Consider the following 15,039-nt stretch of genomic DNA (forward strand, 5'->3'; position numbering starts at 1 on the left):
ATTACTTGTTATCAGTGGATATTTAAATGTTTTTGTCAGTAATGTCTCATGTCTATGTCTGACCGCGTTCGTGCTCTGTGAAACTCTAAAGTTTATTATCTATTTATTGATTTATAATAGACAATTTCTACAATGATGGACGTTAACTTTGGTACTTGCGTCAGCTGAGCTACATAAGATAAACACTATAATGGTCTGGTTCTTCATTTAGTTTGTTTATTTCATCAGGTTTGCTGTATTGACCTTAAAATAGCTCATCTTTGAGACCGACACTATTTTCAGTAATATGAATGAATAAAGTATCAATGCAGCTCTGAGCTAAAACATTAAATAACAGAAAAGGAAATGACATATTCATCATGCTTAAACTGTGCCTTTAAGTCTAAAAACAATATCTCGGAAATATAAAATCGAACGACACAGTACTTGACAAAATCAAATCACCCAGAACCTATTGCACCCGCTGCCTTTGATAGAAATATTTATGGAATAATAAAAGTAGTTCTGAACGCAAAGGGCATCGGAACAGTGGAAGGGCAGCCAAGGATACGAAGAGGAAACGAGGCGGATGAAAACAAGAGAGAACGAGGGGGAGGCACGAGACGAGACGAGCTAGCTTACCTTGACATCAGCCTTCTTGTTGAGGAGACTCTTGGCTGCTGCGGAGAGGCAGAAGGACACACCCTCAGATGGAAGAGTACACATCATACACCTTCAGATGACCGACGATCACACATACACAGCAGCTGCAGACGCAACGCATGCATGCATGCATCGGCTCAAGAAGTCACCTGCCCATCAAAGCTCTCCCTAACTTAGGAAATAAACATGCAGACCACACACACAGAGTGACAATTCTTATCTCTCCCCATTTCTTCCTTCTTACCACCCTTCAGAGGGGGGAGAAAAAAACACAGCTGAATTTATCCCTCCCTCTTAATAAAAAAAAAAAAAAACCCTCCCTCCGTCCTGTGAAAATACATTAAAAACCCAACAAACAAACACACACACACACACACACATCCAACTGGCACCTCCTAACCCTGATCCATTGCCCAAAGCATTAGATAAGCAGAGGGCATGGTGGGAAAAAAAAGTCTAACTGACTATATAATCCAAATACGCTCACACACACACACACACACACACACACACACACACACACACACACACACACACACACACACACACACACACACACACGCATGCACAGTTAGAGCTGGGATTAGGAGTGAAAGCATGAGGGAAGTGGAATACAGATGCAGGTATGTGATAATGGGTTTGTTAATCTCAAGAGTAGGCTGGATTAGTTTGGATCACTACAGAGTTCATTGATGGGCGGGAAATGTAAACACTTTAGCGTAGTAGGGAAAAGAGTGCAGAAGCCATAGAAATGTGTGTTTTTGGTGTTTTAACGCTGCTGAAAAAATTAACAATAAAAGAGGAAAATCAGCATAAAAAACATACAGACTGATATTTCATTGAAGCTCCGAGTGCTACGCTGCACAATTATTATTATTATTTCACGTCACATTCAGGAGCGTCTGACATCTAAGCTTCCACACACACACACACACACACACACACACACACACACACACACATACATACACCAAACTGCATGCAATTTCTCTCCTAATTCCCCGCAGGGCATGTGACTGTATTGCACAACAGAGAAGCCCTAACCCATGACAAGCAAAGACATCTTAACAGTAATACTCTTGGCTCCCAGATGAGAGATGAGGCTGCTTACCTTGGCAAACATTTGAGAAGCATTAAGGGTGGGTGGGGGTGTGTGTGAAGGGGGGGGAGGAGAAGAGAGAAGAGAAGAAGAAGAAGAAGAAGTGCTTTATTAATCCTCATGGGGGAAATTGATCCCCCTGCGTTTGACCTTTTGCCGGCGCGTCGGTTCAGGGGTTCTGACAGGAAGTAACCCTAACATACGTTTCTCGGATGGGAAGATTTAAGAAGAGAGATTAAAAACAAGCTGATTTTTTCTACTTAATCACGTCTGCCACAAGCTCAGTGAGAGGAGACGTTAGTGAGTCGGCTGAGATGAGTTTACCTTGCTCCACGATGCCGGCGGTGGTTCCGGCCACGGCGCTGACGGCGGCGGGGGCTGTAGTCTGCCGACCCACTGAAACACACACAGAGAGGGAGAAGGCAGAATGAGACGCTGAGAGAGAGTAGCAGCCTTTCAGACATGCACTTTATGTCAATCTGAGAGCAATTTAACATGTCAGACTCATGTCTGGATAAAGCACTCTGGTCACTTTTACATGATGGCGGTCTGACGGGATCACAAGTCTGAAGTGAACGCTGTCAGATTGATGTAAAAGCTGCAGCAGCAGGTAAACATGCAGTGAGAGAGACATCATTGTATTAATCATAAATCAGTTACTAGGAAACGCTGTGAAAGGGATTATTTTGGGGAGCTGAAGAGATCAATCTTCTCATATCTAAATAGTCTATAAAACTATTTTCCCCTCACAGCAGCAGACTAATAATCAGACCAACACATCCATCAATTGTCCTTCATGACAAATTAATAAAATGATCCATTGAAACTCCAGCATCTGAGCAACGAGGAGTTAAAAGAGCTTAACGTCCTCTCATGATTATATTAATGTGTTTTTAATAGTTTTTGGACAACAATGGAGCTCTACAGCACAGAGGAATAAAATATGGTTCATTGTTGTCTTTTCATTGGATTTATTGACAATAAATTTTTTTTTTATAGAAATCACCACCTTTAAATGTCTGATTTAATAAAATGAAGGGAAAAGCAAACACACACAGCTGGTTCGTTAGTGCTGAGTCGTAACGTTGAGTGAGAAAGATTTACGTAGGCGGTGCTGAAGTGGCTTTTTAAGAGCCCGATATATATATATAATATATAAACTGTGCCAAAGTCCACCGCTATATTATTCTAAAGTCCTGCCTTTAAACTATTATCATCCAGCAGGTGACACTTAATAAAAGTTCTGGCACTCTGGAAAGTCTTCTAGACAGGTGGGTCGCATCATCAAAAAATCCCCTCGCATTAAAGTTTAATTCATGTTGTAAATAAAACGCGTACGAGTCTGAGAGACACAGACGATACGCTGCGTTTAGAGTCACTTCTGCTCTTACACTTGAAATAACCCACCTGCTTTTGTTTTTAGTGGATTTGATGGTGGTTGAGTTTGATTAAATCCAATGTGATCGTATGAAATGTGAAGTAATTTTACTGTATTTTAGGACTAATTGTAGTATTTTAGCAACATTTTCTGTTTCACTTGGAAATACGGCGCATGACTGAATATATAGACGCTCTAATTTCCATTTTAGTGTGTGTTTATTTCATTTCTTAAGTTTTCCTGCTGGACACAAGAAGTTCATTCTCAGTGTTTGTCCACCGGAGGCTTCAAGTTAAATACTGGATCACGATTGGCTCCGAACTGGTTGTGATGTCACCAATCCTGCTCGTAGATACACGAGTTAAACTGAGATTTAAGGTGAGTTCAGCAGATGAATGTGAAAACAAACTCTGCACAGAGAAGAAGAAGAACATCCAGCTGAAGGAACGAGAAGAAGAAGAAGAAGAAGAAGGTGGATTTTTGAAGAATTAAGTTATAAAGAAACAAGTTTTATTGTGTGAGATTATGATTATACGAAGGCACGAAAACCAAGCAAATCTCTCTCCGCTGTGTTTCCTGCTTATTCTGACACCGCCGCCCATCAACCTGCTGTGTGTTCGTGTGTGTGTGTGTGTGTATGTGTGAAGACATGGCGGAAGACAGATGGCGTGTCATCCTGTCCTCCTCTCTCTCTCTCTCGTCTCTCCCCCTGTCAGGGCGCCGAGATGTTCCCTCGACTCTCGTCTTTTCAAGGAGGAGCGGCGGCGGCGGCACTCACCGGAGAAGTTCCTGGAGACGAGCATGGTGGTCAAAATGGCGCCCTGCGGAGGACGAGGGAGAGAGAGAGAGACATACGGGTGAGAAGAGGCTAAACGCAGGACGGATGGAGGTGAGAAAATCTGAGGTGAACGTTTAAAATAGATGATTCATGTTCACAAATTAGTCTCATTTTATGTGTTTTTTTTTAATCAGATGTAACTATTTTAATCCCATCAAGCGTTTTCACACCTTGAGTTTCCTCCTGGCGTTAAACTTCTTCAGGCACTCGACTGTCTCCTGCCTGTGCATCATAGAGGCCACTGTTGAGCGTTGCTGTGGGGAGACAGAGAGAGAGATGCTGAAAATAAAACATTAGAGGAGCAGCTCTGACACTGACAGGTTTATGTGGGCAGGAGCTGTCAAGAGAAACTTGCTTCCCTGGAAAGTGTTGATTCTGAGGCTCTATAGGTGACGACATGTTTGGCAAAAACCCCGGGCTAAATACATTCAACTAGGTGTTATAGTGTCCCGGCAGTCGTCACCTTTTATATATACTGATTCAGTTTTATCATAAGACATATGAAGCAGAGCTCGCTGCTGGCATATGCTGAGAAAAAAAAGGGTTTACTTAGTGTGCTGAATGGTTTTATCTTGATTTTCCAATATAAATCATATTACAACGTAAATTAAGTTCATCGTTATTATAATCAAATCTCCAAATTACATTTCCTCTGGAAAATCTGAACATATTCATTCATTTATGTAAGTGGTTGCTTTTCTCATTGAGTATTTCTATGTGATGCTACTTTATTCTTCCACTTCACTACATTTATTTAACAGTTTTAGTTACTTTTCAGATGAAGATTTGACACAATGGATAATATAACAAGCTTTTAAAATACAACACATTGTTAAAGATGAAACCAGTGGTTTCCAACCTTTTTGGCTTTTGACGTCTTACAAAAAGCAGTGTGTAGTCGGGGTCACATTTCACATGTCTATGAGTTGTTAACAGCTCCACCAAATAGTGATTTTTCCCTCTAAACTTCTCACATGCTTTCATTTCAATAAATGTTCAAATGATCCAATATTTCAGCAAAAATCAAAGATTAGAGAAAAAACTGAAAACAGATTTGTGTATCAGAACTTTGTTTTTTCTTCTTTCCTCTCCCATTAATCATCTCACGACCCCTCAGATTTATCTGCTGACCCTTTGGAGGGGCCCCGACCCCTAGATTGGGAACCACTGGACTAAACTAGCTAACTGTATATAAAGTAGTGTAAACTAGCTCCACCTCCAGCAGCTACAACAGTAACATGCTGCTCTAACACTGATGCTTCACTATTAATAATCTAATGATGTCATATATAATAATATATCAGTCAGAGGGACCAAACCACTACTTTTACTGCAATACTTTAACTACATCAAGCTCATAATACTTATGTACTTTTACTTACGTAGGATTTGTCATGCAGGACTTTTACTTGTAATGGAGTATTTTTACATTACTGTATTGGTACTTTTACTTATATAAAGGATCTGAATACTTCTTCCACCACTGCTGTAGTTGTATTGTTGTACAAATGTAAATGTACCAGTGATAATGGAAAAACATTTTTAGATGCAGCCCCAACTGTTTTCTAAAAGAACTTTTTGCACAATGAATCATGTTTTTCGGGGGTAATTTCAGATACTACTTCGGTAATAACCAGACTGCTGATATAAAAACCTGCTGTAAATACAATGTTATCAGCTTTTCAGCGTGATGAGCGACCGGAGGAGTGCTTTTACCTCTTCTATATGCATCAAACCATCTGAGATTAAGTCGTACATTTGCAACGCACAGTACAGAGCTTGTAAGCTGGTGGAACTGATATTTTTTTTAATGGGTGAAGAGCAGATAGAAGCGTTTATCCCTTAAGATAGGTTGCTCTTTTGCCCTTCTGTGGAACAAATCGCTCCAAGATAAGCTGACCTTGTATCAGCACATGTCAGAGATCACATGTTTGGAAACAGATGGTGCTGATATTTGGCAGCTTTTGGGCAGATGTTCACAAACTTGCTGTTAGAGGATTTACAAAATTATAAATTGTTGGGAGTATCAAAAAACAAGAGGAGGATGAGGAGGAGGAGGAGGAGGAGGATGGAATTTAGTTTCCTCTGTGCAGTAACAGGGTGCTGGATACTTACGCAGACCCATGGGTGCTTCAGAGCCTCCTGGGCAGTGATTCTCTTGGCTGGGTTTATAGTCAGCATCTGGTTGATCAGATTTTTAGCCTCCGGAGTCACCGTGTCCCACTCTGGGGAGGGAAACTAAAGCGCATACACACCCATGCATGCCCACATGTGTACATATATATATATAAATATCAAAAATATGAACAACACGACTGATTTTAGAGAAAGAGAGAAAACAGAGAGGCGGGCTCACATCGTATGCTCCAGCTTTGATCTGCTGGTAGAGTTTGTGCTGGTCCTCGTCCCAGAACGGAGGGTATCCAACCAAAAGGATGTAGAGGATCACACCTACACGCATAAAACGCAACCTTTGTCTGAGTGACAAGAAGGAGGGAGAGGAGGCGGCAGCGAGAAAAACACAGAGACAAAGAGCTTACCGCATGCCCAGATGTCTACAGGTTTACCGTACGCCTCCTTCCTCAGAACCTCCGGGGACAAATAGCCGGGAGTTCCTGCAAAACCTGCACACGCAGACAAACAGTTTATAAGTTTTTACATACGTTTACTTAGATAAAACAGAGAGAAAGTCACAAATGCAGCGTATGACTGGCACCTCTATGCATCAAAAAACATCAAAAACAAAAGATGATGATGATGTGAAGCCGGTTGTGGCCGGAGGGGAAAGAGAGCAACGTAAAAATGCAGATTTTGCAAAGTGAGTTTGACCTAAATATGTTTTTCAGCAGAAGCATTAGCTCGCCAGTGTATTCTGTTTCATTTCACTTTGTATTCTGACTGGTTGGTTTGTAAATGTGGGTCGTAGCAACAAACACGATGTGAGAATTTAGTCGAACGTTTCTGATGTTGTCGGGATTCTGGTGCAGGCTTTATGTCTTCGGTTGCCAAACATCAGCTGTTGGTGGACGAGTCTCACTTTCATCTCGGACAGCTCAAAATCACACAAACAGGCCAACTAATATGGAGCTATTTCCCTATCTTTATTCAAGAGCGTGGTATATCAATTTGAGAGCATAATTTATTGATTTCACGTTCAAATTTTGTAATTTGTCCCTCAAAACCCTGCCCTCGCACTCAAATAGCACAAAAAATCCGAGAGCAGTAGTTTCACGAGCGCGCAGAAGCAGCCTGAGTGTGAGGAGAAGAGCAAATCTAAGTGCAAGCAGAGGCTATGTGAGTGCGAGGGCAGGGTTTTGAGGGACAAATTACAAAATTTGAACGTGAAATCAATAAATTATGCTCCCAAATTGATATACCACACTCTTGAATAAAGACAGGGAGATAGCTCCATAAACTAACGATTATTTTCATTATCAATTAACCGATTAGTTGTTTGGTCCATAAAATGTCAGAAAATGGTGAAAAATCTCGATCACTGTTTCCAAAAGCCCACAACAAAAGTCCACATCCTACAGATATTCAGTTTACTAGACAGAAGTACCTCACATCTGAGAGGCTGGAACCAGAGAATTTGGACATTTTTTTCTTTAAAAAAAAATCACTCAAAAAGATTAATCAATTATCACAATAGCTTGTGATTAATTCAATAGTTGCAGCTCTACTTTTAGTTAAATATGTAAATTAATGTGACCTGTCAGTAACGGTGCAAAAATAATGATTAGTCATGTCCGAAATACAGAAAAGAAAAGAAGAAATAAGAGTCCAAAATCTAAAATTTACTGCTGAGTAAACTTTTTATTTGTTTATTATGCAGGGCAGCGAATCTCAACCTGGGGTCCGGGGACTCTCAGGGGTCCTTGAGGGTGTTCAGGGTATTGTATTATTTTGTTGACTAGACGTTAACCCAATGAGAGAATGTATAAGACTATTCTGTTCATAGGTTTCACAGTTTTCAGGGTTAATCTACAGAATAGACAGTTATAGAATAACTAAATCTTATCTGCTGTGGATCCCTGAGACCACATCTTATCAAATACTGGTCTGCAGCCTGATGTGCATCAGTTTGGGGGTCCTTGACATCGAAAAGGTTGAGAACCACTAATGTAGGGAATAATAATTAAAGGGTTGATTTTGGACACAGCGTACATTTTTTGGTCCATGGTGGGCTTTTTTTGAGTCAGCAAATAGTGAGTGATGTCATACTTATAATCATCAGACTGAGTGCATTAAGCAGCATAATGTACAGTCAGAGCTTTCAGCCCGCTGCAGTCTCTTTATAATAGATCCTAATTTGGCTCAAGGTAAAAGTAAGTATAGGGAAGTAAACTTAGTGCACTTTGTGAGCTTGCTGTTCAGCGCAAATTCAGAAACTAGCCTGAAGATTCAGCAACGTTACAGAAGAGCACTAACATCAGTTCAACTTTTACTTCTGTTCTCAAATTAACACTAATTAGATATCAGGTGAGAACTGGAATCTGTCAGAGAAAAAAAAAGAATCACATCACACATTAAAAAAAAGATAAACTGAAAACAAAAAGAAGAAGAACATCGGTCTTTCAGCCAGATGAGATACGTCTAATATTAGAGGATGAGGAGGAAAAAAATCCCTCCTTGTTTGCCTGACTCAAGGGCACGCTGACAAAAAGGATAAAATGACAGTATGGATGAACAATCCTGTGGAAGCCTACACTTTTCCCCATCAAAGCGCTGCGCAGGCCTCAGTGTGACAGCTCTGCTGCACATCAGAACTGTCAGGCAACAGAACCCTTCATGATCAAGAGGAGGAAGAGGAGGAGGAGGAGGAGGAGGACGGCAACAGACTGGCAGATGCTATTGTAGATTCCCTTGAAAGAAAATACCAGGCTTCTTAAAGGAATAGTTCAACATTTTAGGGAATACATTTCTTTGCTTTTCTTGGAGAGAGTTAGATAAGAGGACTGATACTCTTATGTCATTAACTATGAAGCTAGAGCCGGGAGCTTTGTGTAGTGGAAGAACCGAGTGGTAACTACCACAACTTTAAAGTGCCACTGATGGCCGCTAGATGCTCCAACTGACTCCCATTCAAAAAGCCTCAACTTCTCTCTAGAAATACTGAGTCAAGCATTATTTTAATAATAAGTTATTATGGTCTCAATCTCTAAATTCAGGCCCTCTAATAAGTGTGCTGGTGGTCATTTTGGAAATTATTGCTCCGTTAATAAGATTTAAAGACTTAAAGTAGCTTTGATGTCTGTCATGTGGATGTTGATTGACAGCTGTGATGGACAGCTGTGACTGACTCGAACTATTGTCACAATATTTCACTAAGTTTAATGTTGCTTGATTAAGATACCTGCCCTGTTAGCACAATTTAGCTAAAGTACCTAACGTTAGCCTAAGTGTGCAGCACTCCGTGTTCCCAGTAAGCTAGCGTTAGCTTGGGTCCAAGGTAGCGGGGCGTGTTTCAAGAACGTGAAAGGCAACACCCCGCACGTCCTGGCTCCAAATCAATAAGATGGCCCCGACCAGAAGCTGCAACTCAAACTCCAAATGCAAACCAACGGGTAACGTCACATCTTACTACGTCAATCTTTCTATGCAGTCTATGGTAAAGGCTAGAAACGGGGAAACAGCTAGCCTGGCTCTCTCCAAAGTTCAAAAACACACTTACCAACACCTCTAAAGCTCACCAACTAACAGGTTGTATCAAGTGTTTAATCTTTACACAAACAGAAAAGCAGAAACTACAAGTTGCTGTTTCACAATGAATTCTACTGTATCTGTGTCACTCAGCTTAAAGCCCATTTGTTCCTGCTAAATGTTTAAAAACAGGTCACAAATATATACTTTTATTTCTTAAGTCTCAGTAATTTCATTAAACAGCTGGGCACTGTAGTTTTTAACAACTGTTACTTAAACAAGCGGAAACACTGTATTTGTTAGGGACTATTTTTAGTGGCGGATGAACCCACGTTTGGTGCTCTAGTGAGTATTTGTGGCAGCAGGACGGTGTGTGTGGGATTGAGTCAAAATAAACTACAATGTGTGTGTTTATGGTGATGAAGGAACATGTCACCCAGTGCAGTGGTGTGACTCACTGACGTGTTTTTAATAGTTTTTGGACAACAACGGAGGAATAAGATATATCGGGGTTCGGATACACACACAATACTTGTCAGTAGATCAGTTCATTGTGAGTTTGGTTCTGCACATGAGATTTGTTGACAATAACAAAAATAGTTATCCTTTAAGATGTCTTTGAAAGTTAAAGAAGATGCAAAAGATGGGTTTTATGATCATTTATGATGCTTCAACACCTTCTGGTTAACAGGGGTTTCTTGGGTCAAAGTCAGTCTAAAAGAAAAGTCTGTGTACACACTGCAAATGTGTGTGTGTGTGTGTGTGTGTGTGTGTGTGTGTGTGTGTGTGTAACATACCAAACCAAGCCTGCTGGTCTCCTTGGACTTCAATTGCCAGTCCAAAGTCAGCCAGCTTCACTGCTGCGTTCTTACACTTGCTGGCCAGCAGCAGGTTCTCTGGCTGCATGTTCAACAGAAAACATCAAACACAGTCATGTCAGAAAAACTCTCCCGTTTTAGAAGTTACATTTTGTAAAACATCCCCTAACACCTTCAACATTTGTGATGGTTTTTTGGGATTTGGTGGAAAAAGTAACCCTTTACGCTTGGTTTTCATATGATTTTAAAAGAAAAACAGGAAGGAAAGTGTGACAAATCACTGAGATGTGACCAGTTAAACCCAGATCAGACGACTAAAAATAGCTACGGATGCAGCAACAGTCATCCATATTCTGATACACACACACACAAACACACATATGCACACACACACACACTCAGACGCTGAGACAGACAGATGGGACATAAAAATGTGTATAAGCCTTCCTTTGCCATTTGTTTACTTGAGCAAGACCAAACACAGCTTGTCTTTTTTTTGAAACAGCCGTGTCCTTCCTGCTCAGACACAGATGTAAAAGCAATCTGACAAACATCTACAGACAAGTCCACAGCACACACACACACAACCATAACAGCTCTTTTTCTGTACAACCGCTTATTGATGATAGCGATTGATTTGTGCAATCAACTCAAGTAATCATTCCTCCACAGCGGCACAGAAACATCTGGATGTTGATCCAGCTGCAGGACAGCCATCATGTCACCCTCTGCTGGCTGATTTTTAAACTCAATTAGAGGCGGCTCGACTTAACGACAAGAGGTTTGGAAGTACTTTAAGGACAAGACCTCGCCGATAAAATTATGTAACAAGACTAGACAGTCTACAGCACCTCGCACATCCTCCTATTGATATAAACCCTAAAAATACAATAAGGGTACAACGTTAAAACTCACTTTGTTGGGTTTCAGGCCAATTTGGGGCAATTGTACATTTACTAAAAGCAGGAGACATCCTGGATTTAAAGGAACAGTTCGACATTTTATTCTGTTTCTTGACAAAAATAAGCTAACTCTCATGTCTGTAGGCTATTAGCTTTAGCGCTAATTTTCGTTTATCTGATTAAATAGATTAATCTGTTCTTTATTTTCTTGATTAATGGAGTAGTTGTTTGGTCTAAAAATGTCAGAAAATGGTGAGAAATGTTGATCACTGTTACTTGTTTTGTCCTGACCAACAGTCCACAACCCAGAGATATTCAGTTTACTGTCAATTTGGGCTAAAGATACCGGGAAATATTCACATATAAGAAGCTGGAGAGAATTTCAGCATTTTTTCTTGAAAATGACACAATTAAATTAATTAAACGATTAATGAATTATAAAAATAGATGCCAATTCATTTTCTATCACTCAACTAATGAATTAATCGAATAATCCCTCGAGCACTAATTAGCTTAGCTTAGCTTGGCGTAAAGACTAGAAAAAGGGGGAAACTGCTAGCCTGGCTCTGTCTAAAGTTTAAAAAAAATCTGTCAATACCTTTAAATAAATGTAAAAATGACAAGTTGTGGTTTTACAAGCTGGAGTCACTGTATGTCTTGACTTGGCCGACTGATAGTTTTTTTCCATAAAATTGCCATAAAATTTGTCACAGACGTTCATGTCCCCCTCAGGATGAATTGTAATAACTTTGGTGATTTTTCATTAAGCCCCATCATCAGGTCAAAGTTGTAATTTGTCCAATACTTTGGTTTATGACCAAATACCTGAAAAACTAATGACATTCCCATCAGCCTCAGCTGTACTTTGTTTTTAGCGCTAGTTAGCAAATGTTAGCGTGCTAACACATGCAGTAATATGGATAACATGAGGAACATTAACATCTTAACATCAAAATGTAGCATTGCCTCAAAAAGCTGCTGGCTTTTGTCTAGGTATGTTTGTGTTTTTTTTGTTTTTTTGCTTTTTTTCATTGTGGGAAAATTTGAAAATACATAAACGTTCAATCGTTGTTTATTTTATGTGTATTTTTGCTATATTTTTGTCATTTATTATCTGTGTATTTCACTGTGTATTTTGCTACATCATTTTGTAATTAGTTAATTAGTTTAGTATTTTTTTCCTTTGTATTTTATTAGTAAATTGAGGGGGGGTCTGTTCTCCTGTCACATTTTTATCTGTTTTTTCTGCTGTTGTTTATGTGTGAAAATAAAAAAAAAATCTACATCTAACCATCAAATCTTTAAAATAATTTCAAAAAATCACATTATTTCATTACTAGCAGTTTCAAAATAATACATTAGAAAGTTAGGATGAGATTTTGTGAAGAATAAATGGGTTCTGCGAGGTGTGAGTTGACATTTTTCCTCATTGTTATCGAGGTCAGGTTGTTTTAACTCTGAGGTCAGAATCACTGAGTGAGTGACAGCCATGTTCCAATATAAAGAGGAAAAAGGGAGCAAATAAAAGGTAATCTTGCTCATTCTTCTTTTTCTTCCCACATCACAAACAGCACGAGAGGGAAGGTGAATTCATTGGGAAATAAAAGAATTCACTGCAGTCAGAAAAAAAACAACAAATACGGTTTGGACTCCTATTTTGATGTTGTTTCCTTTGTAAAAACCCCCATATATTGTCCACTACCTCACTGGACATACATGACATTTACTGAGGCACACCGAGGACCACATATTGATCCTCCAGATATTAGATGTTCTTCTCCTCCTGACCTTCAGGATAGTAGATACTGGCCTCCATCTTTCAGCCTTTGTTATGAGCAACTAATGACAAAACAACAACATCTCAGTGTCTTTTTCCTTCGCGGTAACTTAATAAACCTCCACTAGAGAAATCATCACATCACAACCTCCGACCTTTCCCGTCTGGCCTCCTCTGTGTGGGCAACCTTTAATACACTTCAGGAGTATAAAGCATTTGTGGCGTTCCCCAAAGAGTCACGCTGATATAATATCAAGTGAGCTGAGGAGAAGATTACATAAAACATATCCAAAATTCTCGCAGTAGAGCTGCTTTGTATCTTAATAAATGGTTCACAAATATGTTTTTTTTTAATCTATTTTAACCCTTTATTTAGTATTTCCTAAATAGCTTATAACACATTATATCAAACAAGAGTTTACCAATGTATTTGTTAACTATGAAGCATCAATAATCATCCATAAAAATGAATTAACTGTTCAGAACTGGGGTATAAACAGGTATTTTAAAAAAAAAAATACTCCAAAAATACTCAAACCAGTCAGATGTCATTGTGTCCAATTACATCATATATGTCCTTAATAAACTTTATAAACTAATAAATTAACCTATTTTGCTGTGAAGAAAGTTTAAAATCCACAAATACATTTTTAAAATTCCTACACGAACAATTTTTTGTTTCATCCGTAAGACACAAAATATATCTGTGACTTGTATTTAATTCATTAAAGGTGTATTTATTTTTAGGATTAGTATTAATAAGCACAATATTAGGATTAATAAGTACCATATAATTCATATACATGAAGCAATTCAATGAACTTCGAGAGTAACTCAACACCAGGCTGAAAAGCAGAGTTTCGCTGCCCTTTCTGGTTCAAGTCACCCAACTGTGATGTCACAGTGTACCCTGGAGTACACTGTGACATCACTACAGCAAGGTGAGAACTTTAACTGCTGGAGGTCGGCGAAAAAACAAGATTTTCAGCTGCTGTTAAGTTGCTCTTTAAAATAAAGTTTGATTAAAAACATCACCGTAGTAACATGAATACAGTTCCTAAACTCTAAATGCATGCACAGATATTATTAGTCTGATCTGCACCAAGAAAGCCGACATGCACGCACTCATGCATGCACTGATAAATCAGGCCCACAGACATGCACAGACATGCTGGGATTTAAATATATCTCACTGCACTTACCAGCCTTCAGAATCTAGTACAACAGTCAGACGCAGACAAACACAACTATAAATCCCTCACTCCCAACAAACACACACACAAACAAACAAACACACAAACACACACACAGACACATACACAAACACACACACCCCTGCAGGTGACTCACCTTGAGGTCTCTGTGTACCACCCCCATCTGATGGCAGTGGAGCACGGCCTCCAGGATCTGCTGGATGCAATGACTGCATGCAAACAGCAGGGGGAGCAGGTTAGTCTGAACACATTCAGCCCCCGACTGTCACATCCATGCAGAGGCAGCAACGTCTCAACAGGGGCCACACACACACACACACACTCACCCACACACAAACACACACACACACACACACACACACACACACTCTCACCCACACACATACACATACACAAGTTCACACAGCTATCCTTGTTAGGACACTGCATTGACTTCCATTCACTGTGGACAGCCTAACCCAAACCCTAATCCCTAAACCTTAACCAGGACCTCAGAAATGATGTTTTGCCTTACTAGGACCAGGCCTTGGTCCCCACACTGGCAAAGGTCCCCAAGAGGTAACAAAAATATGTGCACACACACACACACACATACACACAGTATCACATTCATCACAGTCACACACTGAAACAGTATGGGATTTAATTGTTTCATGATAATACAACAAAATCTTCCAAAGATCACACAAAAAATAAATAAATTGAGAGTGAATAAAAAAATTGAAACC

General features: G+C 39.7%; 1 protein-coding gene across 8 annotated transcripts in view; it reads right to left on the reverse strand.

Annotated features, from left to right (window-relative positions):
• LOC122968646 (calcium/calmodulin-dependent protein kinase type II subunit beta) overlaps positions 1-15,039 on the reverse strand; it is a 50,248-nt gene that overhangs the window by 19,415 nt on the left and 15,794 nt on the right. For 5 of the 8 annotated variants that reach the window (XM_044334022.1, XM_044334024.1, XM_044334027.1 and 2 more), the window contains 9 exons: positions 14,448-14,520; positions 10,398-10,500; positions 6,498-6,581; positions 6,314-6,408; positions 6,073-6,195; positions 4,128-4,211; positions 3,898-3,940; positions 2,066-2,137; positions 622-659 (listed from right to left, as the gene is read on the reverse strand). In XM_044334022.1, the coding sequence (XP_044189957.1) occupies positions 622-659; positions 2,066-2,137; positions 3,898-3,940; positions 4,128-4,211; positions 6,073-6,195; positions 6,314-6,408; positions 6,498-6,581; positions 10,398-10,500; positions 14,448-14,520 (715 nt within the window). The remainder of the gene's footprint in view (positions 1-621; positions 660-2,065; positions 2,138-3,897; positions 3,941-4,127; positions 4,212-6,072; positions 6,196-6,313; positions 6,409-6,497; positions 6,582-10,397; positions 10,501-14,447; positions 14,521-15,039) is intronic. The other 3 variants (XM_044334023.1, XM_044334026.1, XM_044334028.1) reach the window with 1 other exon arrangement.

The sequence above is a fragment of the Thunnus albacares genome, chromosome 18 (assembly GCF_914725855.1).
Source record: "Thunnus albacares chromosome 18, fThuAlb1.1, whole genome shotgun sequence".
Lineage (NCBI taxonomy): Eukaryota > Metazoa > Chordata > Actinopteri > Scombriformes > Scombridae > Thunnus > Thunnus albacares.